The 24,340-nt window shown below is 46.6% G+C and overlaps 1 protein-coding gene and 1 long non-coding RNA gene across 11 annotated transcripts in view; one reads left to right on the forward strand and one right to left on the reverse strand.

The window, feature by feature from the left end:
* SRCIN1 (SRC kinase signaling inhibitor 1) overlaps window positions 1-24,340 on the reverse strand; it is a 331,708-nt gene that overhangs the window by 107,215 nt on the left and 200,153 nt on the right. For 9 of the 10 annotated variants that reach the window (XM_079949239.1, XM_079949240.1, XM_079949242.1 and 6 more), the window contains one exon: window positions 6,633-6,656. In XM_079949239.1, the coding sequence (XP_079805365.1) occupies window positions 6,633-6,656 (24 nt within the window). Of the gene's footprint in view, window positions 1-6,632; window positions 6,657-11,026; window positions 11,271-24,340 lie in introns of those variants that run through there. The other variant, XM_079949245.1, reaches the window with a different exon arrangement.
* LOC307201150 lies at window positions 164-11,363 on the forward strand. The gene is made up of 4 exons (XR_013832589.1): window positions 164-260; window positions 667-736; window positions 10,652-10,810; window positions 11,266-11,363. It is a non-coding gene; the product is annotated as an uncharacterized lncRNA (long non-coding RNA).

The raw sequence follows: 24,340 nt of genomic DNA on the forward strand, positions 1-24,340 counted from the left end.
CACAAAAGCAAATCATCAAGAATAATGCTCTCAACTATTTTAGCATGCAAAGGAAATGGTAAGTTGTTTTTTTAAAACAAGAATTGACAATTACTAGTTCTAGTGTCCCGCATCATCATCCCTTCTTCTGTTGCTGAGGATGCAGTTGCTAGGTTACCGAAGGACCACTGAGTACCAAGCAGGAGTGGGTGATCTATGGTAGAATTTGCAACGGGACAAAGAGACCAGAAATTCCTCTGACAATTGTTGCTGAGGGAGCGGTGCTGATGGGAGGGTGGACAGCTAAGCTGTGTGATGTGTGGCAGAGCCTCAGTCAGGCAATAAGCTGGGAAAGAGAAGCACATATCTGTGGCACAGCAGGGAGGGATGGGATACATGAAACTACATGTGCTATGGCACGACAACCCAAATCAGGTCAGGCAAGATCTCTACAATGTGGAGTTAGGTGGTGATTTAAAGCATAGCATGGGCAGAATGAACAGCTTTATTTTTTAAACAAAAACCCTACACTAAAATTTGCATTTAAACACATAGGTATTTCAAATATGTTTTCTCTATTTAAAAAAATGCACATTACTAAGGTTATTTCCTCTCAAAATAGGCTGTTTCTAGATGCATTTTCTCTCAAAATGCACATGTTAAAATGCATTTTATTTTTTATTCGAGAACTCTCAAATCTGGCACAAGTAAGAATTCTGTGGAACCTGAAAGCTTGCACACGCATCAAATTATACAGGTATTTTATAAGGTATTTGGCTTACATGGTATTTCCTATGCTATGTGTCATGGTATTGCCGGAGAAAGCAGGGGAGGAGGAGAGACAAGCAGAGGAAGGGGGGCAGGAAGTGCCAGGGCAAGAAAGGAGGGGAAGTCAGGAGGAGGGAAGGCTCTCAGATGCTGGAGCAGAGCCTCAACTCCGCACAGGAAGCTCTGGCACTGACAGCGATGCAGTGCCGTTTCCATCTGCTCAGGGAAGGAGAGGGTTAAAGCGCAGGGGGCAGAGACTGAGAATGCCTCGCCTCCTCTGCTGGAAAAGGGGCGGACGTAAGTCACTTCGGGAATCTGACTCACAAGATTCGGACGTATAATTTGTGTGCTGCTTGTACATATGTAAAATAAAGACTGTATCTATGTATCTCTGAGTGAGAAGCTTTTCTTGCGGAGAGTATTCTCAAGCCATCACACTATGGGATCAGCACAGCAACTAACATAATTTCCTGAACTGCAGTCTTCTAAGCCCGAAGTCTGGAAGCCACACTTACAGACAGGCAATGACAGAATCACAGAGTAAATTAGCTTAGGTGTTGAGAACTTCGCTCAAAGAAATCCTGGGGAGTCGAGCTATATCTCTCATACCGACAACTCGCTCACCCTCTACCAAACCAAAGCAGTTTGATTTGGCTAAAGCAAAAAAAGGAGCATGCCAAGCACGACACAGTTCACCCCGATACTCACTCCTCTATTATCACACTGAGATCATGCAAAATTGATTTGTGCTATACTTTGGGTATGTTTTCACTGAAGCAGTAAACCTGTGTCTGAGCCCCGCAAGACGAATGCCTCGCAAGATGAAAAACTCGCTAGACGAAAGAGTTTTCCGTCTTTTGAGGTGCTTCGCAAGATGAATTTCCCTATGGGCTTGCTTCGCAAGACGAAACGTCTTGCGAGTTCTTGCGGGTTTCCCCCCTTTTCCTAAGCCGCTAATAGCCGCTAAGCCGCTAATAGTGCTAATCCGCTAAGCCGCTAATAGCCGTGCTTCGCAAGACGAAAAAAACCGCAAGACGAAGAGACTCGCGGAACGGATTAATTTCGTCTTGCGAGGCACCACTGTACTTGAGACTGGCACATGTACTGGTCCTCAAAACACACACACACACACACACACACACACCCCACCCTGTTAAGGAAGAAACTAGGCTGGAACCCTTTTCCTGAACGTATTAATTTTCTGTGTGCAGGGAATCTCTTGTCTGGAGATGGAACATTCCAAAATTTGATTCCCCCATCTGACCTGGTATAAGGCAGCTTATGGAGTTCAGATTTTGTTTTTCTACCAGAAAGGACACAATCTGGCTTTTCTGCACACAAATTCTGGAAGTACAGGTGGCAAATACTTTGTGATAATTCCCTAACACACACACACACACACACACACACAAACAAACAAACACACACACACACACACACACACACACACACACTATGGTCTACGGGGTCATCCCATGCTGGAATGTGTATATATGTGTTTTGCAAGTCTTTACTAAAGATTACCTGAAGGACCCCAGATTACCCGAAGGAGCATCTCCACCCCTATCATTCAGCCCGCAAACTGAGTAGGGCCCACTGCCCTGGCTATACTCTCTGCACTGCCCTAAAAAAGAACAACAGTTTTTAAATAACTCCTGCTACTCTGAGCTGATGGTTCTCCTCTTTGAGTCTAAGGAATTGGCCACGATTCCTATCCCTTCTTGCCAAACCACCAAAAAGGAAAGATTAATTCCTGGTGTACAAAACAGGGTTGGCCTTCCCATGCATCAACAGGACGCAGTTGCTTCAGGCAACGTATTTCAGAAGAGCTGCCATTTTTATTTATTTATTTATTGCCTTTACGTGAGGCTTTTTTTTTTTTTTAAGCTGAAAGGAAATCTAGACCACAGCATCATTTTGACTTTTTTTGGCCTCAGGCAGGAAACCATCTAAGTCTGACACCAGCGTTGCAGGATCCCTTCTTTTCCCCTTCCGCGGCTGGGGAATCTGGGAGCAAAGCTCGCTTGGAGGCAAACCACATTTTGCATCTTAAAGTGATTTCCTGCAAGACAACTACTAAAGCAGTGAAGGCCTGAGAGCGTTTTGAATCATCCCTAAACTCTTTTGATCATTCCCCCCACCCTACTGGGTCTTGACACCTCTCCTGGGAGATGCTGGCATTCCCTACTTCATTGTTGTTGTTTTTGTTTTTTAAAAATAAATATTTATTAAAGGTAAAGGTAAAGGTACCCCTGCCCGTACGGGCCAGTCTTGACAGACTCTGGGGTTGTGCGCCCATCTCACTTAAGAGGCCAGGGGCCAGCGCTGTCCGGAGACACTTCCGGGTCACGTGGCCAGCGTGACATCGCTGCTCTGGCCAGAGGCAGAGCCAGAGCCGCACACGGAAACGCCGTTTACCTTCCCACCAGTAAGTGGTCCCTATTTATCTACTTGCACCCGGAGGTGCTTTCGAGCTGCTAGGTTGGCAGGCGCTGGGACCGAGCAGCGGGAGCGCACCCCGCCGCAGGGATTTGAACCGCCGACCTTTCGATCGGCAAGTCCTAGGCGCTGAGGCTTTAACCCACAGCGCCACCTGCGTTTATTAAGTTGTTCCAAATTAATTCCTCCTTCATTGTTTCCTGGACCCCCTCCTTGCCCAATCTCCTAAACCGATCTTGCTAAACCAATCTTGCTAAAGCGCCACATAACTATTATTATTTTTTACCTTACACATAGATTGTTCCTGAAAATGTTTTTGTGGATGTATTGATTGGGACTAATTAGCTGTACGAAAGACAGAAACTGCTGAGCTGACGTGGCCGTCTGTATGACTTTGTCAGAGCCAGTTAAAACTTAGGCGTAAATTAAGGACGCGGCTGTGCCACACATTGCAACGGCGCATTTAATCTTCATCCTCTGCTGAAATGAAGCCTAAGTGGCCATGTCTGCATTTCCTCACACTGCGTTCCCCTATTGCCCGGCCATCCACCTCCGCTGCCAACATTTAAACTGCAGAATTGAAGGCGTCAAGGGATCAGACATTTTGCTTTGAAAACCCTGTAGAACACTGCGTATATTGATATTGGTGGCCATATAAATTATGATTTTTTAAAACTGGTTTGAAATGTGATTGGTTGTCATGCCTTAGAATCTTGAGAATTACGGTTTTGTGGGAATGCTGAATGCTTTTTTGGGGAGGTGTATGGGGTGTTTGGAGAGGGGTAGTACCTCTGACTGGGTACACGTCATGCTCCTTCTGGGCAGTTTGTTCACCATTGGTCCTGCCCTCAACTCTCACCTGCGGCTCCTAGGAGAGCTCAGCACGCAACAGCAGCCATACCTGGGTGCAGCCTCAACTGGCCAGCTAAAGGTGAAGATAGCCGATGGGTCTCTAACCCTAGCTGAGTTAGGGACTTCCCTTGCATGCGAAGACAGGCTCTGGCATATAAGACCAATAGTGGGTTCAATAGTCAAGAAGGCAGCTTCTGCACATGCTGTAGAAGTGAGGAGTAGATGCGGCTAGTCCACCTGGAAAGGGAGCCCATCTGGAAGAAGGAAAACTCCAGGCCTAAACCTCTGATGCCTCGTGAGATATCTTACAGAGAAGGAGTGGAGTCCCTAAGGCGGTTGGACGGCGCCTTGTACGCCTCCTTCTGGCAACTCCTGCAGCCAAGCTGGTGCCAAACGTATTGCTCTGCTTTCCTTTGGACCACATCAGCGAGGCTGAGAGGAGGGTCTTGTCGTCTGGGCAGCCCAGGATGTGAAAAACTGTCTCAAGATGTTGTGAGGTTCACAGAAGGATGGGGTAGAGGTGCTTAACTCATTTCTTACGAAACATTCTTTTCTGATCCTATTGCCTTGCCCAAGCTTCTTTTTCCTTTTGTGTGTGTGTGTGGGGGGGGAGAAATAGCATTTGGGGGCAGAGGTGTGTGTGTGTGTCTAATACATATGCCTGGTGGGGGAACAAGGTTAAGCTTCCCCTTCTCATCACAGTCTCCCAAGGCTGTTTTCATTTTTTAAAAAAATCTAGAGCAGTGATGCAGTAAGGTAATTTTAGATTCTGCACTTAATGGTCTTATTAGTGCAGCCTCCCACCCCCATCTCTGGATGGAAATGTGCATTGCTTCAAAATATAATAAGCCAGCCCTGCTGCTCATTCTGCAGAGTGGGGGCATGGACCTCTGTCCTAAAGTCCTGCCCTGATGGCAGCATGAAGACAAATATGCAAATACGCCGTCTCCATGGGACCTCTCTTCAACCCTTCCACTTAAGCGTGGCCACTTACAAATTGCAAAAAAAAAAGAAAAGGGGGGGGAGACACAGATTTCCACAGAATTCACATGTGCCAATTTCTATTTATAGATGCAAATGTGGAGGTAAATGATAAAATTTAAATGGGGATACAATACCTCTCTCCCCAATCTTCCCCACAGAGGCATGTCTGGCACTTTCACTAGTCAGCTTTTGGAGAATGTGGAAAAACCCCAGTCTTTGCTCTGGCCTTTGACACCTAAGATATGTGTGTGTTTGGGGTGCACCCAATTCCTGTGACTGCAATTGATTTTAATTGTTTTTAATACTGAATTTTAAACTGCTGTAACCTGCTCAGGGAGAATTGTAAGGTTCTGCGCTTAGACAGGAAGAATCAGATGGCTGCATCAACAGAGGCATAGTGTTCAGATCATGGGAAGTAATAGCACCAATCTAATTTGCCTTGGTCAGACCACACCTGTAATACTGTGTCCAATTCTGGGTTCCACAATTTAAGAAGGTTGTTGCTGGAACGTGTGCAGAGGGCAGCCAATGTGATCAAGGGTCTGGAAACCAGGCCTTATGAAGAACAGTTGAAGGAGGTGGGTATGTTTAGCCTGGAAAAGAGGAGACTGAGAGGAGAGATGATAGCCATCTTCAAATATCTGAAGGGCTGTCACACGGAAGATGGAGCAAGCTTGTTTTCTCCTGCTCTGGAGGGCCCAGGACTCAAACCAATGGCTTCAAGTTACAAGAAAGGAGATTTCGACTAAACATCAGGAAGACGTTTATGACAGTAAGGGCTGTTTGGCAGTGGATCGGACTTGGAAGCTGGAGGTTTTTAAGCAGGGGTTGCGTGGCCATGCTGCCTTTGATGCTTTAGCTGCATTGCAGGGGGTTGGGCTAGATGTCCCTTGTGGTCCCTTCCAACTCTACAATTCTACGATTCTAGGCTCAGGTGGTGATTATTGAGGGGCTACTCCAAGGCGCCAGCTGGCCTCCCTTCTTATGGTTCTTCAGCTTTAAACTGGACTTGGACTGGATAATCCTTCAAACAGAGGACTCCTTCCAGCAAAATTGGGGCCTCTGTAATATAGGACCCAGGGGCACCCTACTCTGGGTATTGGCAGGCTTTTTTCCAGGGTGGCAGGAGGCAAAGGAAAACACTGAAATGGAGAACAGGCTACATTTTCACACACACACACAGAGAGAGAGAGAGAGAGAGAGAGAACAACCCCTGTATATTTTGGCTCTTAGCTTAGGTGCTAGGAACCTACTCTTTGTAAAAAGGGTGCGAAGATTATGTCTAATCTGGAAGGGCAACGTTCCCCCTTTTCTCACTTGTGGACATCCATGCACCCCATTTAAAATTCCAGTTCACACTTGCAGATGCTGCAGAAACTTCCTGGAGCCCCCCTCCTCCATGCTTGAGGAGGCTAATGTGAGAAACAGCTCATAGAAACAGGAGATCTGGTGCAAGGAAGAGAGGGCAAAAGCCACAGAGACCTACCCAATCCCCTCCCCGAACCTGTGCACACCATACAGAAAAAAATACAGAGAAATGGGTGGGAAAGCGCATGCAATTTTCCTTTAAACGAAAGCGTTGGGTGTGGGTAAAAATTGGAAGTACTGACCTTAAAGCTCCAGTAGTTTGGTTGCTAACAAACAAACAAAAAAAGGAAAAGAAACAAAACAAAACAAAAAAAACAGAACAAAAAAATACCATTAAGATTTCTGTTTTGAGAAAACAGTTGACTTTAAACTGCGTGAGGAGTTGCTGTTTTTAAGTTGGTTTGTTTAAAGTCCCCTCCCAATGGTGTTTTTTTATATAAATAAAAGAAAAGAAAAAGAAACAAAACAAAAAAAGCAATGGATTTGCTAAAATGGATAGGTAAATTAGGTTGGGTGTTCTGGAGGAAGGCTTTCAAACAGGTAGAGATGCAGTGGTACCAAAGTGAGACTTCACTGCAAGTGGATTCCTCCGCCCTTTACAAACACACACACACACACACACACACACACACACACGTCAAGGATCTTTTAAAGGAAGGTTGGGGGCAATATTCATACCAATAAAAAAAGTGCTTCATCTTTTTTAAAAAAAAGAAAGAAAGAAAGAAGCAAATATTATGAAAATTAGGAAACATGATACAGAAGCAGTTGCTCGTTCTGCATAATTTGATTCCACTGCCCCAAAAGTTAAGACTCTTCAAAGAAGGTCTGCACCAGGTGCACACAGACTATTCCAATGTTCTGGGCTGTGTCCGTCATGGTCATAAAGTCATCTCCCTGTAGCAAGACAGGGTCAGCCCCTGCCCCATAAGAACACAGCCTAAGCAGATTTAAGAGTGAAATCAACAAAATGTATGCTGAGTACGTGTCACTTTTGGTTCTATACATATGTTCAACCCAGCTAATAGCGTAAGATCCTGTCCCACCACCTAATGCAGGGTTGGGAACCTCAGACCCGGGTGGGCAAGACCTCGCTCCCTGGCCCCTGGGACTCTCCCAGGCCACACACCCTCTCCCCAGGCCATGCCTGCTTTGCACTCTCTGGGCTGGCTCAGTTCACACCAACAGCTGTCACACGAGCTCTCACGCAATAACTCAGGGAGGAAGGTATTATAAAGCTACGGCGGTGACAACAAATCCAACCAACATCAAGCACCTTGGGCATCCCATAATTCAGTTGGTTAGAGTGTGGTGCTGGTAACGCCAAGGTTGCAGGTTTGACCCCCCTCCTCCATGGGATAGCTGCATATTCCTGTGTGGCTTGACTACATGATCCTCAGCATCCCTCCCAACTCTACAATTCTATAATTACAATGGGAGAAATCCCCCACATGCTCAGCACACTCCCCACAGAAAACAATGGGGCTTCAAAGTGCTTTGCTTTGCCCGGATGGTGCCCAAGATCACCAAATCTCATGGGCCTGGGTGGGAAAGGAGCTCTCCTGCTGATTGCCAGTGGCATCGCAGACACAACAGGCGCCTGTGACATTTGTGCAACCTCATTCAACACAGCAATCACAGCGGACGAACCCTCTGGGTAAAGAACAGCATTTTCCCCAATACTGCACACGCACATAGCACTGTGAAAATGCCACATTGGTCTATGAGAAACACAACCAGAGAGTGGGGGAGAGAAAGATATCAGAATTATGCTCTACAACAATAGACTGGGGCAACTCTGGAAACGGAGGTACCTAACGATTTCATTCTCTTTACAAGTCAAACTGTGGGCAAGCATTCTAACATGCCTTGGCTAAAATTTGGTAGGGTCTTCAGAAGCACAATAGAATTGATTTGTGAGCTGGATCATACCCAAGTGCCACTAACAGCTTGCCCCTAGCTTAGTGCATGAACTGAAGCAAACCTTTTCCTTCCTATCTGGTCGCCAACTGTGCAAGTACGTGGCACTTGCAGAGTTCCATAAGTTCTCTGCCCCAAAGGAGCTTACAGTCCAAAATTTGATAAAAGGGAAAACAAAAAAGGGTGCTAAGGAATGTGAGAATCAAGTGAGCAAACGAGAACATGCTGTTGTCTGCACGGCGCACGTGTGTCTCAGAATGTGCCTCTATAGCTGCAAGGTGAGCTATTTACCATTTGTCCTGATTTGCTTACAGGGAGCAAAGAGAGATTCTACCTTTCCCATCGTTATTAACACAATAAGTCTGGTCTTCTGGGGAAGCGGGCTTCTTGTCCAAGACTTCCCAATCAAGTGTCATTGCTGAATGTGAATTTGTTAGTTATGAGATTGGATCCCACTTGAAAATAGTAATAGCCTGGAAGCCCTAGAACAAAAGTGATGGTTTTGCCTTATTGTGGCTTTGTGCTAGAAGCCAAGAACCAGGGCAGAAATGTCCCCAAGTGCTCTGAGTTTGTAGGACTTGGAAGCCTGCACAGATTTCTGCCTTAGACCGAGCTTTGCAAATGATGGTTTCTGATTAACTGATTGTCACATATGTAAAAGAGAGAGAGGAAGTGGTGGTGGTAGGGTGGTAGGAAGGTACCAAGAGCCTCTGGTGGCCTCTCCTGCAAAAACAGGTTGATTCAACAAAGATTCAAAACCTTTCTGGTTGATAAATGACAACTGGCCCAAATAAAGAGTTCATCCCACATGTTGTATGTGGCTCTAGGACCATAGCAGCAGACTTTGACGTCTCCTAGAGAATACCAGATTTACTGTGTGATCCTATGGTTATCCACTCAGAAGTAAGTCATCCTAGTATGTATGGGTAAGATTGCAGGGGAATTATACAGCAGGCAAAGGAAAAGGCCAGCCCTGCACATCACCAAACCCCTCCTAAACGATGGAGTGATCTATTCAGAAGGGAAAAAATCATGTTGTACAATAATGACTGAAGACGGCACCCCTTCAAAGCACAGGTGGATAGCTGCTTGTTTGTATACCCATGAAAAAAGACTCTCCTGCATGTAGAACTGACCAAGGTTCAACAAATCGAGTTACTGGGGCACTAGAAGGGCATATGCTTCTAGGCTATTTTAAGACATGTATTGTCAAATGGCAGTTTGCTTACGCTCCATTGACAGCTCCATACAGCATAAGCCAAAGAATACGAACACAAGAGATGCATTTCCTTGCAGGCAGGTATGTCACTGGGAAAGATAGTGATTTGTTTGCACCCTGGATATGACAGCACTCTGTTTGCACTCTATGCACTGAATTACTGAAGGTGGGAGCATTCTTGCATGTGTGGGGGAAATCATGGACTCGCCCACATTGACAACAGCCAAACTAAGGGTAAGTCCATACAGCATTCCTGACTTGAAGCAAAATATGGGCTGAGGAGAGGCAGTTCTGCTTTGGCATTGGTGAGGACTGGGTGACTGAACCCTGGTTTAAGAATATTTGGCTAGGCTTAACACGCTTGTTATTTGCCTCTTGGCAAAAATGTTGATCTCTGCAGTGGAACTCAACTATCCCCCCACAGCTATCCAGTGCATACCCTTCAGTGCAGCTATTGGCATGGGAAATCAATTGCATTGCAGCAGGAGAGGGTGGTGATGACATCAGCAGAATATTTTTCTTTTTCAAAGGGAAAGCAGGAAGGAGAGGCACAATTAATATCACTCTGTTTGGATGGGAGAATCAAAGGGAGATAAGGGCATGTGAGTGGATTTGAAATGACAGCCTTATTAGCACCGATAAAAGCAAGGCAAACGGTGTGGAAAGGACGATATGAAGAATGACAAAGGCTGAGGAGTGGATTGCAACATGGAATAAAGTACAGCCACATGATTAAAGAACCACAGGCCAGCTAAGGTTGGCTTTTGGGCAGACTGAGCCAGAGCTATGGCCCAAAATCTGTCTCCGGTGCAACGACTTAAGGTCATGTATCACTGAAAGCTAAGAGAGAGAGAGAGAGAGAGAGAGAGAGAGAGAGAGAGAGAGAGCTTGCTAAATGCCATTCTTAAAAAGTGGGGATCTGCAACAAAATGTTGCTTCCGATCAGGGTTCCAGAACTCCATCCTTCCTCTCCAACTTTCTATTCCAGCCCTAGTCAGTCAGAATTCATGGCCACTGAGAATGCTCAGTCCTCATTGGACAAGTTATTTCCCCACCCCATCCCTTCCCTCTTTGGAGGGTTTTTGTTGTTGATGATCTAAATGTTCTTTTGCACCCCTGCAGATTTGGGGGCTGTACCAAGTCTGCTGAAACTTCCCTCTTATGCATGAATGGTTTGGTTCTGGCTATCTTAAGGACCCACACTCTGCTAATAAGTTGGCTTAAATTAGTGCATGTAAAATAGAAGCTGTCGTGCTGGGAAAGAGGAAAGGCACATTCAGGGTAAGAGCATCTTGTTGTCTCCAATGGTGACCAGCCAGACACTCCACAGAAACCCATTAGTGAGCAAGATGGTGCTGGATATCCCTGTGTTGTTTTGGCCTCGAAGGTTTGGGAAGTAAGTAGACCCCCCCACCTCAGAATAAAGGAGAAGCCATTCCCTCTGTGGGGGCTCCAGATCACCTGCCAAAACAGCTACTGGCCAAAATTTTGGCTTACCTTTTTGTAAGCACGGGAACGCTGTCCAGAAAACCACTTGCAAAGGCCATGTTAAGGCTCCAGCAGATTTCCTGCACATGTCCATACACTTGATCTGACAGTTCTCCATTTAGAGAACCAGACATGCAAAGCCTGGAGTGGATCAGCTTGGATATTAACCCCCCTGCCCTACACACTTGCTCTAGAAAGGAGAGTTTGAGGACCCTCGACATTTCAAAAAGGTGTTTTCTTCTTTGCAGAGAGCCTGGAGGTCACTCCCCACTCCTGCCACAGAATCCGACAGCATGCGTGCAGATGGTTTGGAATCCTTCCTTTGCTCATCAGTGCTGCACTGTAAGTTTCTCGGGTATCCACAATCCGCTCTCAAATTCTGGAGGGGAATCTGCATCTCAGAAAATGGCATCCCGGTTCAGTGAGAACCTGATGTGACAGCAGGTGCAGTTCCCTGATAAGGCAGAGCAGTCAGGTTTCTCGCTCTGTGGCTCCCAACCTTGCAGTTCCCTGCTCCGTTCTCCCTGGTTTCCATTCAGCAACAGAGAGAGCCATGGGAACTGTGACCAGGAAGTGGCAAAGCTGATCAAATTTCAAGCACAGCCATGACAACAAAGACCCAACAGAAAGAGGCTGAATGCAAAATTTCAAGGAGGCCGGCCATTCCTAGCTGTGCCTTTTAATTTCAGTGAATTAAATACTGATCAGTTACCCATTAAAATGCAGTGTTCCCTACGTGAACTAATAATAATAGGGTTTGTTTGTTTGTTTGTTTGTTTGTTTATTATTAAGTACTTCCCATCCATTATTTCAACAGTCCCCATAACAACCCTATGATATGGGTCAGATCATTATCAGCAGCTGCAGCGTAACCCCTGTATCAAAATTGGGAGACTGAGAACAGATGCCCATGGCTACTTAGTGAGGTCACAGCTGAGAGGTGAGATCTGAACCATAACAAGGAAGGAAACAGGGGTTGTGTTTAGCTCCCATTAAGAATTGTTTCCACATCCATTCACCCCCAAAACCAGACTCTTAGTCACTATGAGACACCAGCTCTCAACATCAATTGTATGTAAAAATTGGACACTATCAGCACATCCCAGCTAATTCCTCACCTTACAAACAGCTTAAACCCAACTATCATGAATTAGACTCAAAACAGAACATTATCCTATCTAAATTTTTTTAATTAGTTAGGTGGTGGTGTTGTTTTTTTAAAAAAATCCTGCACTTTAGGAAAAACAAAAAAAAACTCTCAGTGTGGCTTACAAATCACTGCAACCCAGGCAATCCTTGCCTTCAAGCTTACAAGATGTGACACAACTCAAAAGGAAAACGAAGTGGTAGGGAGGAGGAAATAAGTAAACTCAGGTAAAAGTTCTTAATCCATTGATGCTCAGGTCAGAATTTGGCACATCATGTCCCTTTTGCTTTAAAAATCATACTTCCACCCTTGCTTTTATATGTGACTGAGACAGAACCAGGTTTAAACAAAGCAGGTCAGCTGCTGTAATGCCTCATATGCAACTCTGAAATCACGGCATGAAAAAAAAATTCCATAGAAGTATTACCATTGTCTGGTCAGCACAGCACAAACAGAGCCTTCTGTGAATGAGCAGCTGGGCTCTGACCATAAAGGCTGCCTTCTGGCCTCTCCCTTGTCACCCCAAGTCAACTTAGAATTCCAGAAGAGTTTCTTTCCCTCTCACTGGTCACCTCCAGCAGCTCCCTACCACAGCTCATTTGCTTAGATCCTCCTCTTGAGGCAGGGGTGACAAACCGGTGACCCTCCTGCAGATTGTTAAAACTACAGAACCTGCTTCCACAAGACGTAGCAATGACAAAACAGCTTGGATGCCTTTGAAAGAGGATTAGACAAATTTGTGGAGGATGAGGCTCTATCAAGAGCTACTAGCCAAGTTGGAGATGTTCTCGGAATACCAGTTGCTGTGAGTCTGCCTTGAATATCCTATCATTCAACTTCATTAGGTGACCCCTGCAGTGGTGGACTTTGGGCTTTCAAATTTTGGCGGCGCCCTGTGTGATGCCAAAATTGATGCCCCCTCACCTCTCGTCTTCCGTTGTACATTGTTGTTGCGGTGCCCCCTGCGGCGCCCTCTCGGCTTAGTGCCCAGAGCCGGTGAACTGGTTGCACTCCCCTAAATCTGCTTCTGACCCAGGGGTGCCAACTTGAATAAAATTTTGGAAAGGCCCATGTAAGCCCCACCCCACATAATCAATGACATGACATAGCACACACACATACTATTTGAATGGCAATGCCCAGCAACGTTGGGGGGGCCCTCAAATATTTTTTGGGGTGGCAAAGAGACCTTGGCCCCTAGGAGTTGACTCCTATGCTCTGACCACTGGTTTTAAATATTGTGAGAGAGGGAGAAACCTCAGTCATTCTACCCTTAGACTAAACACTGTAGCTTTTCTTCATAGGAGAAATGCTCCAGGTGGCACTTTGGCTGCACTTTTCTGTATGCCCTTTTCAACTCTATAGGTAAAGGGACCCTTGACCATTAGGTCCAGTCATGGCCGACTCTGGGGTTGTGGTGCTCATCTCGCTTTAGTGGCTGAGGGAGCCGGCGTACAGCTTCCGGGTCATGTGGCCAGCATGACTAAGCCGCTTCTGGCAAACCAGAGCAGCGCACGGAAACGCCGTTTACCTTCCTGCCAGAGCAGTACCCATTTATCTACTTGCACTTTGTCGTGCTTTCGAACTGCTAGGTTGGCAGGAGCAGGGACCGAGCAATGGGAGCTCACCCCGTCACGGGGATTCAAACTGCTAACCTTCTGATCAGCAAGTTCTAGGCTCTGTGGTTTAACCCACAGCGCCACCCGCGTCCCCTTTTCAACTCTACAATAGCCTTTTTGAGATGCAGCACCTTCTAAACTAAAACTGTATAAGGCATTCCAAGTGTAGCTGCCACACAGGTTTGAAGAGTCAAAATTGATACAGGAAAATGGGAAGCACAACAGTTAACATCCCATTCTCATGCCCAGGACTAGGACCAGCTGAAAACTCTATGTCATGTTATGCTGTATTTGCTCACTTCGCCTGTCCTCTTCAGATTTAAAAGCCAAGACTGTGTTTGTTCTTTTATGGTTAACAGGATGACATCATGGAGCTATTTAGCCAATCGGGCTTAACAGACATCACTGAGGGCAAGTGAAGCCTATTCAGAGTGGAAGCAATTCTTCCTGAGTCAGTCACATGGGCAGCCCCAGCCAACGGAGAGTCACCAAAGGAACAGGATGATGTCATGATGCTGCAAAATGATCACGGGGAGGGGGGAGGGGGGAGATCACTCAGAGGTGGGTGCTTTTAACTTTAATGCTGCCCAAAATTGTTGATGAGAACAATACTGTTCAAATTGTTCATAAGAATAATACTGAAATCTACCTTACAGGGATCTTTTAAGGATTCAGTGAGGTGACATATTCTGTCACTTTGTAAACTAAAGCACTATATAAATGCATTATTACTGCAGCTGCTACTACTACTGTTGCTACTACTACTAATACTAGAGGAAACAAAGAAAACAGAAGGATCCAGCCACAAAGACATTATCTAGAAAGCCCAAACCCGGGAATTAATTTCATCTCCCCAATATTTGCCTGTACAGTTCTAGGGAGATGAAGCTTTGATGGAATCAGATGCTATGAAGCAGGTACCGCTCCATCGCATAGCCAGCTTGTGTTTACAGGGTGCCACAAGGGGACAAGGCATCCGCCAACCTGCATCCATCAACACAGATGTCCCCCTTTTCTCCCCACCCACTTCCCTCCAGCCACACGCAGATCTACATCAATTGTTTTCAGCGAGCTGGGAAGTAGCAGTGCTGGATCATTTGTTGAAGGCAAAAACATCCTTGCGCTGCCTTTTTGTACACAGCAGCTGTGATCAAGTGCACCCGGGGCCACTAAAGAGCCTCTAAGCTGCTTCTCTCCCTCCCTCCCTCTCTCTTATGAAGGAGCTCCTTCCGAAGCTTGCTTCCTCATTCCTTTCAGCAAATATTCCCAGCCTCGTCTGGTTTGCTCATCTGCTACCACCTGCCTCTTCTCCACTTCTCATTTCATAGAATCACAGAATCGTAGAATTGGAAGGGACCACGACGGTCATCTAGTCCAACCCGCAACAATGCAGGAATCTTTCACCCAACCCTGGGATTAAGAGTCTCATGCTCTATTAGCTGAGCTGGTACGTATATCCTATTAAAACCTAGTTCCCTTTTTGCAGGACTCCAGCCTTCTCTCCACCTAGAATATACTGCAATCCCTCTGGGGCAGAGAATGAGATCACACAAATTTGATGCTCTACATGGGGGTGCTATATGGGTGTTGTTTATTCGTTTGGCTTTTGCATTACGCACATATGCAATTTATTTATTTTTATTTGTATTTATGTTGCACCTTTCCTCAAGGTGGCATATGTGATTCTCCCCCTCCCCATTTTATCCTCACAACAACCCTGTCATGCAGGTTAGGCTGAGAGGGAGCAAACGGCTCTAGGTCACACCAGGGAGCTTCATGACTGAGTGGGGATTTGAACCCTGGCCTGCCAGCACACTAACCATTACACCACACTGCCTCTCACCATCTCTTATGCACCATACTTGCATCAGTATGCTCTAGGACTCAGGGTGAGTTACAACCTAAATACGACACATATTGAGAGTAATTGATGTCATAATTGATGTCATAATAAAAATCAAATGAAGGTCAACTTCTCACTGAGGAATCAAAGCTCCAATATTACTTATCCAACTTAAAACATTTTCATCCCAGTCTTATCAATAATAAGCCCTCAAGATCACAATCTAAAGGACCTGGCACAAAAGGAAAGAGGATTGGGGAGGAAGAGGAATTAGAAAATCCCCAGACACTACTTCTTAATTACAAGACTTGGCAGAATAGAAACCCTAAAGGACACGAGGAGCCAAACATCGTCACTGTTCTTTCAGTGGAGTGGCTTGTTTAAGCCAGCAGGGGGAGACATATATAATTGAATGCCCGTCCACACGTCCACACACACAAATGCTCTTCCTGTAGAAAGCTGGCATGTCAGGGAGATGTGTCCTAGCCTGCTCCCATCCCTGACCAACTGGTTTTCCATCTGCACAAATCTACAGGAACATTCAATCAGATCCGTCTACACATGCAACAGTGAAGTAACAGTATCCTGAGATGGTACACTGGACTTAACCACTTCAAGATGGCGGTAGAGGAAGAAGAAGAATATTTATTCAATTTTGGTGCTATTCTTCCTCTCAAAGGAGTCCAGAGATGCCATTTTTGAATGCCACTTTAAGTAAAACAGAACAAAACCCCAAACCTTCATGCTAGCAACGTCAGGGGGAGATGTTCCTTCCTAGTTCACCCCTTACAGTGCTACATTTCTACTTGCAGGGAGTACTAAAAATTGGAAGAAAGAACAGATAAAAATGGCATTCAAAAGAAGAATCTCCCATGTGCAGTCTGTTGCATGAGAGCCCCAAGATACAGTCTGAAGTGATATTTTTCAATCTCTGTGAGAACTAAGCCTAAGGCAGCCTGCTGACCCTGATTCGCTAGATGACCGCAGCCACCATGCTGCCCAAATGTTTGAGCTGCCCAACTGTTGCACAAATGAAAAATGCGGTGGAAAGAGCATTAAAAACGTTGTCACCTTGCAGTAACATTCTAGGTAGATCACAGCATAACGCCCAAGTTCAAAATTGGAAATTGCAAATACTATATTAATGAAGGGTGTGTGAGTCAAAGCTTTTATCGCTGATGCATGTGGTGATGGTGGTAGGCATGGAAATGGGAGAAGCAAAAATAGATTTTCTGAGGTTTTGGGGAGTCATGCAAAAATATTTCCTTTCTCTCAAAGATATTTAGGAATGGGTTGCAGAAGATGCCCAAGGCAGGCACATATCACAGCTCTCTGGTCTGACCCATGGGATTCTGTGAAGCAGCCCAGAGAAAGGAATAAGAAGGGAAGTTTTAACCTAAGAAAAGGCTTGGCATGGAGGTGCTCACCTTACCACCTTAGAGCACAGTGAAGTTGGTCCCCATCCCTGTGCATTTCAGAGCTCTTTCTCCATTAGCGATTCGCATCAGCACAGCTTCATTAGAGTCAGATTCGTTTCTGCTTGTGTCACACTAGAGGAGGAGTGGACAAGGCAGGGATGTCTTTACCCTATGAAAAGGTGTTCACACCTTGGCTAGAGACAAAATAGGAATGGCTTAAGGTCTCCAGTCCGTGTGAAGCTAGTTTGAGACACGAGACATCTATCAAAGTGCAGGGTACATATGCATTTTGGATGACGTCTTGCGAACGCGGATTAAAAACCCAGCACTTGCAAATGCAATGAGTGCACAGCAAACAGGAGTGTGAACACAGCCCAAGACTCTGCCCCATTCTCAGTGCTATGGCTCCATCTTGACTGTGTGAAATAAAATGAGGAGTGCTTTTGAGTGCTTTCTTCCACTGAAAATGTAGAGAAACCACACATCTGGGGGAAGAGTTTCCTGTTGAGTAGATCCACAAAGGTAGGTCTGATACCTCTAAGAACTTATTTCTTGCTACTTTAGCTTTTCCAGTATGCTGGGAGAAGGGGGCAACACAAGACTCCCATCTTAATTAACATGATGCCCTTTTGTCATTATCCCTAGTATAGTGGTCAGAATGCCAGCCTGAAACTAAGGAGAAGTGGGTTCCAGTCCTCCCTCAGCTTTGAAAACCACTGGGTGACCTTGGGCCAGTTACTGAGTCCCATCCTGTCCTGACCTACCTCACAGGGTTGTTGTGAGGATGAAATGATGTAACACCCATGTGCATCACCTCTGAGGATGGGGAAGGGGTACAAACAGTGCTTTTTTCCCCTTAAAAAAATGTTTAGGTGTACTCTCATTTTCCTACTCATATTGAAATACTGCCCCCCAATGAGGCCAAACCTAGATTCACAAAATGTTTAGGGGTATGTGTACTCCTGCGTCCGTCCATCCGTCCCCCCCCCCCCGGAAAAAGCACTGGGTACAAATGTAACCAAGCAATCATTATCCTTGCCCCAAACAATGCTGCCCTTTTCTCCAAAGCCATAATAATAGATAAGACGGGCTTCAAGGTGCTGCAAGCCTCTGTCAGTTTCCCCTGGGTTGCGGGGGGGGGGGGGGGAGAGGAGAGGGCCTCGCATACGAAACACACCCACCTCACTCACACTAACTGCCCACCAAAATTTAAGCTGACCCTCGGAGTCTTGTAACTGATGTGGCTTAGCAACAACACAGAATCACACAAGCCTCTTCCCCCTCCCCCCCAAAAAAAACATACAATTAAAATATGCCCAACAATGCTCAATATGTAATGGTCACATCCAAGCAGCCACTGGGAGAACAAGGTGTGTGTGTGTGTGTGTGTGTGTGTGTGTGTGCGTGTGTGCGCGGCGTGTGTGCAGTGTGTGCGCACCCTATAGGGTAACCATCTGTCCCTTACATTAGTGTTCCTTATTGCCCCTCATTGCCCCCCCCCCAACAAGCCATCTGCAGCCCCACAGGACACACGGCGACAGTGACATCCTTCTAATTTAGACTCTGCTTTTCCCTCCCTCCCTCCCTTTCAGATTTGGGATGGCGGGGTGTCACTGACCAGTTCTTCTGTTGCACAGTTTGGTGCAGTGATCGAATGACAGGGAAAATTGGGGAGGAGAAGGCGTGGAAAGAACAAACCTCTCTTCTCAGTTTTATTTTTAAAAGGTTCCGACACACACACTCACCCCTCAAAAGCATCCGCGGAAGTCAGAGGGGTTGGGGAAGGGGGCAGCAGCAGCTCTGTGCACTTTCTCTTCCCTCCATAATTTGAGCACCGGTGGAAAGATGCAAGAGCTGAGCTGCCGATTCCTACCACAGTTCCATCCCTCCCCAAGCACCACTGCCATTTCTTCCCATCGCCTTCCTTCACCTGTCCTCCTCCTCCTCCTCCCTGCTTCGACTTTGCTTCCGCCCGTCTCCTTACCTGCCACAGGTTAGATCCCGCTGGGCCACCTTAAACAGCCTCCTGCTCCTGCCATAGCAGCAGCCCACTGCACACAATGGGAGGCTGCAGTGTCTATAAATTCATCCGTCAGCGGCTCGCTTTTTGCCTTCTTTCCCCGCGCTCCCTTTACCGCTGCTGGTGGAGACGGTTCTCTCTCTCCTTCTTGGGTTATGCAGAGGTGGTGATGGAGAGGGGGGGGGGGAGATGCCAGGTTTCTTTTGCGTGGGGAGGGAGGGGGGAATCACCCGAGAGTAATGCAGGTGCAGCTCTCCCCCCCCCCCCAGGCTCCATCACACGCCTGCCATCCTAGCCCCCCAAGCCTGACCTTAGCAATGCAACGGGAGCTTCCTCTAGCTTCCCTTAAAAGGACACTGTCGCCGTGGCAACCAGGACTCCACCTGTCTTTTGGAGGCTGTGCATGATGCCCGGCTGGAGCGCTAGGGGGAGGGGGAAGAGGACGAGGGCTCGGTCTGGTCTCAGGTTTTGGGGGCTGGCACCACCAGATTCTGAGCTCTGACCCCTCCTCCCCGCCCCACAGCCCTCCACACGTCCAGATCTGGACTATGCGGGGGTCATATGAGTATTGGAAGCAAGTTTATAGCAAGCCGAGCCCATTTGCCAACCCATCAACTCTTTGATTGGCAGCAGCTCGGGATCTTTTTTAACTAGATTGAATGTAGGGGTGAGGAACCTCTGGCCTTGCAGGTGCTGTCGGACTCCAGATCCCATCCACCCCAGCCACTGTGGTCATGATCTGGGATGATGGGAGTTGCAGTCCAGCAGCGTCTCAAGGGCCACACGGATCCCTGGCATATGCTCCGTCGCTGCGGTCCCTTTGCAAGCAAGACTTCAAAGCTCAAACACCTGTCTGCACAAGGAGAGCATCCAGGGATGGCGAGGGATTTCACTCTCGCCTTTGGATGAAGCAGGCTTTAGGACAGGTGGGGGGGGGGGATACCGGCCCTCTAATCATCCAGCAAGCACAGCCAATGGCCAGGGGTGATGGGAGTTTGCTTGTTTTCTGCATTTACATCCCACCTTTTTCTCCATGGAACTCTAGGTGGCTTACATGACTCTTCCCCCTCTTCATTTAATCCCCAAAACAATCCTTAGACTGAAAGTGGGTGACTGATGCAACGTCACCCAGTGAGCTTTGTGGCTGAGCCGGAATTAGAACCCTGGTCTCCCAGGTCCTAGCCGGATGCTCTAACCACTACACCACACTGGCTCTCAGCAACCTGCAGAGGGCCAAAAGCTTTCCCAGGCTTGCTTTAGGGAGGCAAAAATAAGACAAGGCTTTTCTGCTGGCGACGCTCACTTGTGGCCACATAACTACTAAAAATTAAAGTGGGGGAAGGGACTCCAAGAATGGATTGTAAGGTTTATTATTATCCAGTGATTTGGAAGGTTTTGTTGTTACTTATTATTTATATAGCACTAACAGGGTAGATGGGGCTCATCAACCTGGGAAGGGAGCCCATCTAGGAGAAGGAAAACTCTGATCCTAAACCTCTGCTGCCTTGTGGGATACCTTCAGGAGAACAAAAGGCTAAGGAGTAAACCCTACACAAATCTGGAGTGAGGTCCCTAAGGTGCTTGGGTGATGCCTTGTACGCCTCCTTCTAGCAACTACTGGAGCCAAGCTGGTACCAAATGTATTGCTCTGCTTTCTTTTGGACCACATCAGTAAGGCTGGGGGGGGGGGGAGGCTTGTCATCTGGGCAACCTAAAACCTCCATACACACTGCCCAGGCTTGCACACCAAGGAGGTCACTTCAGTGTTGCTAACACAGCAGTTTGACTATACCCCCAGAGGTGCACTCCATTGTCTCTTGAGACAGACAGATGCCAACAACTCTCAGCTTTCATGGTGTTTTAATGAGCAACATAACAAACAAAACAAACAAAAGGACACAGCCTTGCCTCAAGAAGCTAGATTTAGGGAGTGAGCAGTGGAAGACAGAGCAGCAAGGGATGGATCAGAATAAATGAGCAATGTGCATGAGGGCTTCCTTACCACTGAGGATGAATATTAAAAGGTTAGGTATGCCAGGGGGAGGCAAGATCTAGTGGTAACATCCTGGGTGATTTACAGTAAATCAGCCCAGTTTTCTGATGATCAGTTGTTTAACAACACAATCTATTAAAGAGACTTCCTAAATTAGGCTACTGAAATGAACGAAGCTTAGAAGGAAAACTAGGAGTGGATTTTTGTCCAATAAGATTGTCGGCTTCTGGTACTGGAAGGATATTCCTTGGATAAGCTGGTCCATGCTTCAAGGTTCCCCATTTCTTAATTGTAAACCTTCAGGAGTAAGCATGATGCCGAGAAGAGGAAAATGAAATCAGGTAAGCAGCATTAAGCCATAGTTTGCTTGCTGCAGGTTTAAAAGTTGAAACCACAGTTTGCGTTCTAATCTGCAGCTAGTGCAAACCACAGTTTAGCATGAGAAGTGTAATGAGCCACTACGTTCAGTCGTTTACCTTATGCACATCTTGAGAGTCCAGGGATAACACCCACACACAACCTGAACCATCCTAAGGCAAGATTCACTAATAACTAACCAACATCCACAGGGCCCAGGCTTTAGGAGATCAACCTCACAAACAAGATCGCCAGACATAATACTGAAGTGCGGCACCACAAGCCAACTTCAAACTGTGCTACTAACAAAGCAGCTGCATCTTTGGCTTGCATGTGGTCAAAACGACTACTCAGTTTGGAGAAGGGCCAGGCCCCAGTGACAGAACATCTGTTTTGCCTGCAGAAGGTCCCAGATTCAACCCCTGGAATCTCCAGATGAGGCTGGCAAAAATTCCCTTCTGAAACCCTGGAGAGCCATTGCCAGTCAGTGTAGAGTTTGAGCATTGATCTATCTAGCTCAGCATTTTGGTGCATGTAGCTCAGTACTTTCTACACACTCTTGGCATTGCCAAGCTACATGGGGGTCAATGGTCTGACAATTTAAAACAGCTCAGTGCCAGGAGACACAGACTCTTTCCATGAGCTATTTTTCCAGTTGTTGGGGATGGGGATTCTGCAACAAATTATTAAATTGAGTACTAATTGAATCTTAAAATTAAGTAAGCACTTTTAAGCTCAAGGCCAAGGTTCGAGCCTCATGTTGGGCAAAAGATTCCTGCATTGCAAGGGGTTGGACCAGATAATCCTTGCGGTCCCTTCCAACTCTATGATTTTGACCTTAAAGACAGCAGCTGGAGATTAAAACATCTGCTGACAGACTGCACCATATCCAAATGCAGAGGGGGGGGGAATGTCTGCAGATCTCTTAAAGACAAGCAAAACAGGAGCCAAATGTATTTCCTTGCATTAGACATTCCAAAGAAACAGGGCCACCACAGACAAGTCTCTGACTTTGGTACTCACTAACCCAGCCTTCCCCAACCTGGTGCCCACCAGATGTTTTGCATTACACCTCCTATCAGCCCCAGTCAGCATGGCCAATGATTGTGATGATGGGAACTGCAGTCCAAAATTTGTGCATCTTATATTTCGGGTAGGTCTCAAACTGTTTAAGGCTTTAGAGGTTATTAGCAGCACACACATCTTCCTGTGGTTTGGGGTGAGCTTGAGCACTGACTGGCAAGGGGCCTCCAATTCAGCAAGAGGCACCATATGCACACAGTGCTGGCTGTAAGGGGTTCTTCAGTACTGTGCAGCACCACTTTTGCATGCATGGGGAGCTGACCCAGAAGAAAAGATCACACAGAGGTTAGTTTCTACAGGGATTGCCATTGGTGAATGGGGTGATAGATTAAAAAATGCCTTGCACATTAAAAAAAAAACCTCTGTGAATGTATAGTGATCACAACTGCTGTAAATAATTGGGATATAATATAATATAATGAAAATAATATTTGTGCATGTTCTTTTTGCTAGGGGGGAATCTTAGGGAGCAAGGAGGGCTAGCTGAGAGATCCCTGGGCTCCCACTTAAGAGGAAACTGGGAGGTATTGCTTAAAGTTTGATTAGAGTCGGTTCTCCCATTTATGTTTTTATTCTTCTTAAATCATATTTATTCTTGGCAGCTGTAAAAGATGCAGTTGTCAAAAGCTCATTGGCCTTTTCAAGTATCCCACCCCCCCCAGCAGCTGCAAATCCCTCCAACTTTTTATGCATTTTCATGTGGTTTTTACAGAAGGTTTTTTTTATTTAAAAAATGTTGGTTGGGTTTTTGTTTTGTTTTTTGCTGCAGTGCCGAAATAAACAAATAATTCCCCCATTCAACGCTCCTTACCCCCTTCTGCCACTCACAACCTCCAGGGGTGTTGGGACAGGGAGCAATTTGGGTCTTCATGCTGTCACATCATCTCTTTAGAGGTTAAGGTCAGGCGAGGCTTTGCAATCTCCCATTTCCCAGCGTTTATAATTGTATGTATGTGGTTGTGCGTGTGTGTGTTTTACAGTGCATCCCAGACTGGCACATGCCACCCAGGTCTCAGCTGACACAAGAACATTTTCAAAGCAATTTAGCTGCTCGGAAGGCAACAAGGACAGCGGAGGGGAACAGGAGGCCAACCATTAGAAAAAAAATTACTGTATTTTTCTCCCTTTTTCAGCTGCTGTTTCAAACTCATCGAGGAACAGTTTTGATTGCACCAAGGACATTTGAAGGATGGCTAGTCCTTTTGCACTGTCAGAGGACTGCTCTTCTCTTTTTGAGGAAACTAGGAAAAGTTTGTAGTGTTGGTCGCTTTTTAATCTTCTTTGGGTGTTTACAGGCAAACTGCCCTGTTGGCTTTGCCTGAGGTTGGCTTTCCTTTGTCTTCATCGACTCCAAAAGATGGTTAGGCAAATTCCTGGAGAAATCCGCTCCACTTCCCAGTGGGGAGGAGTTACGGTGGACCGCGTGGTCACCCACTCCCCACTGGGGGCGGGGGACTTTGTCCCCCATTGCCTGGGGAATCCCAGCTGAGTCAGAGCCAATCCGCTGGCCGGGGGCGTGGCTAGGGCCGTTTAAACCAAGGAGTGAGCCAGAGGACTTCCTCTTGGCTCGCTTTCTCAATCACCCGCCCTCCCTCCCTATTTGCAGGTTAGGCACTGGCCTTGCTATGGACTTCGGTTGATCGCCTTGGTTGTTTGAGGGGCCTGGTAGGATTTTTTCCACTTGGCAAACTGGCACTGGCCACTTGGTTTTCGCCTACCTCATAGCAATTGTCACAACTTTGTTAGGGTTGCGGTTAGGCATTGTTTGACCTTGTGGGGGGCGGAGGGGAGGTGTGGCCATCACCTGCCCCTCCATGCTTTAGGGTATTCCGTTAAAGGAATC

Source organism: Podarcis cretensis, assembly GCF_951804945.1.
Source record: "Podarcis cretensis genome assembly, chromosome: 13".
Lineage (NCBI taxonomy): Eukaryota > Metazoa > Chordata > Lepidosauria > Squamata > Lacertidae > Podarcis > Podarcis cretensis.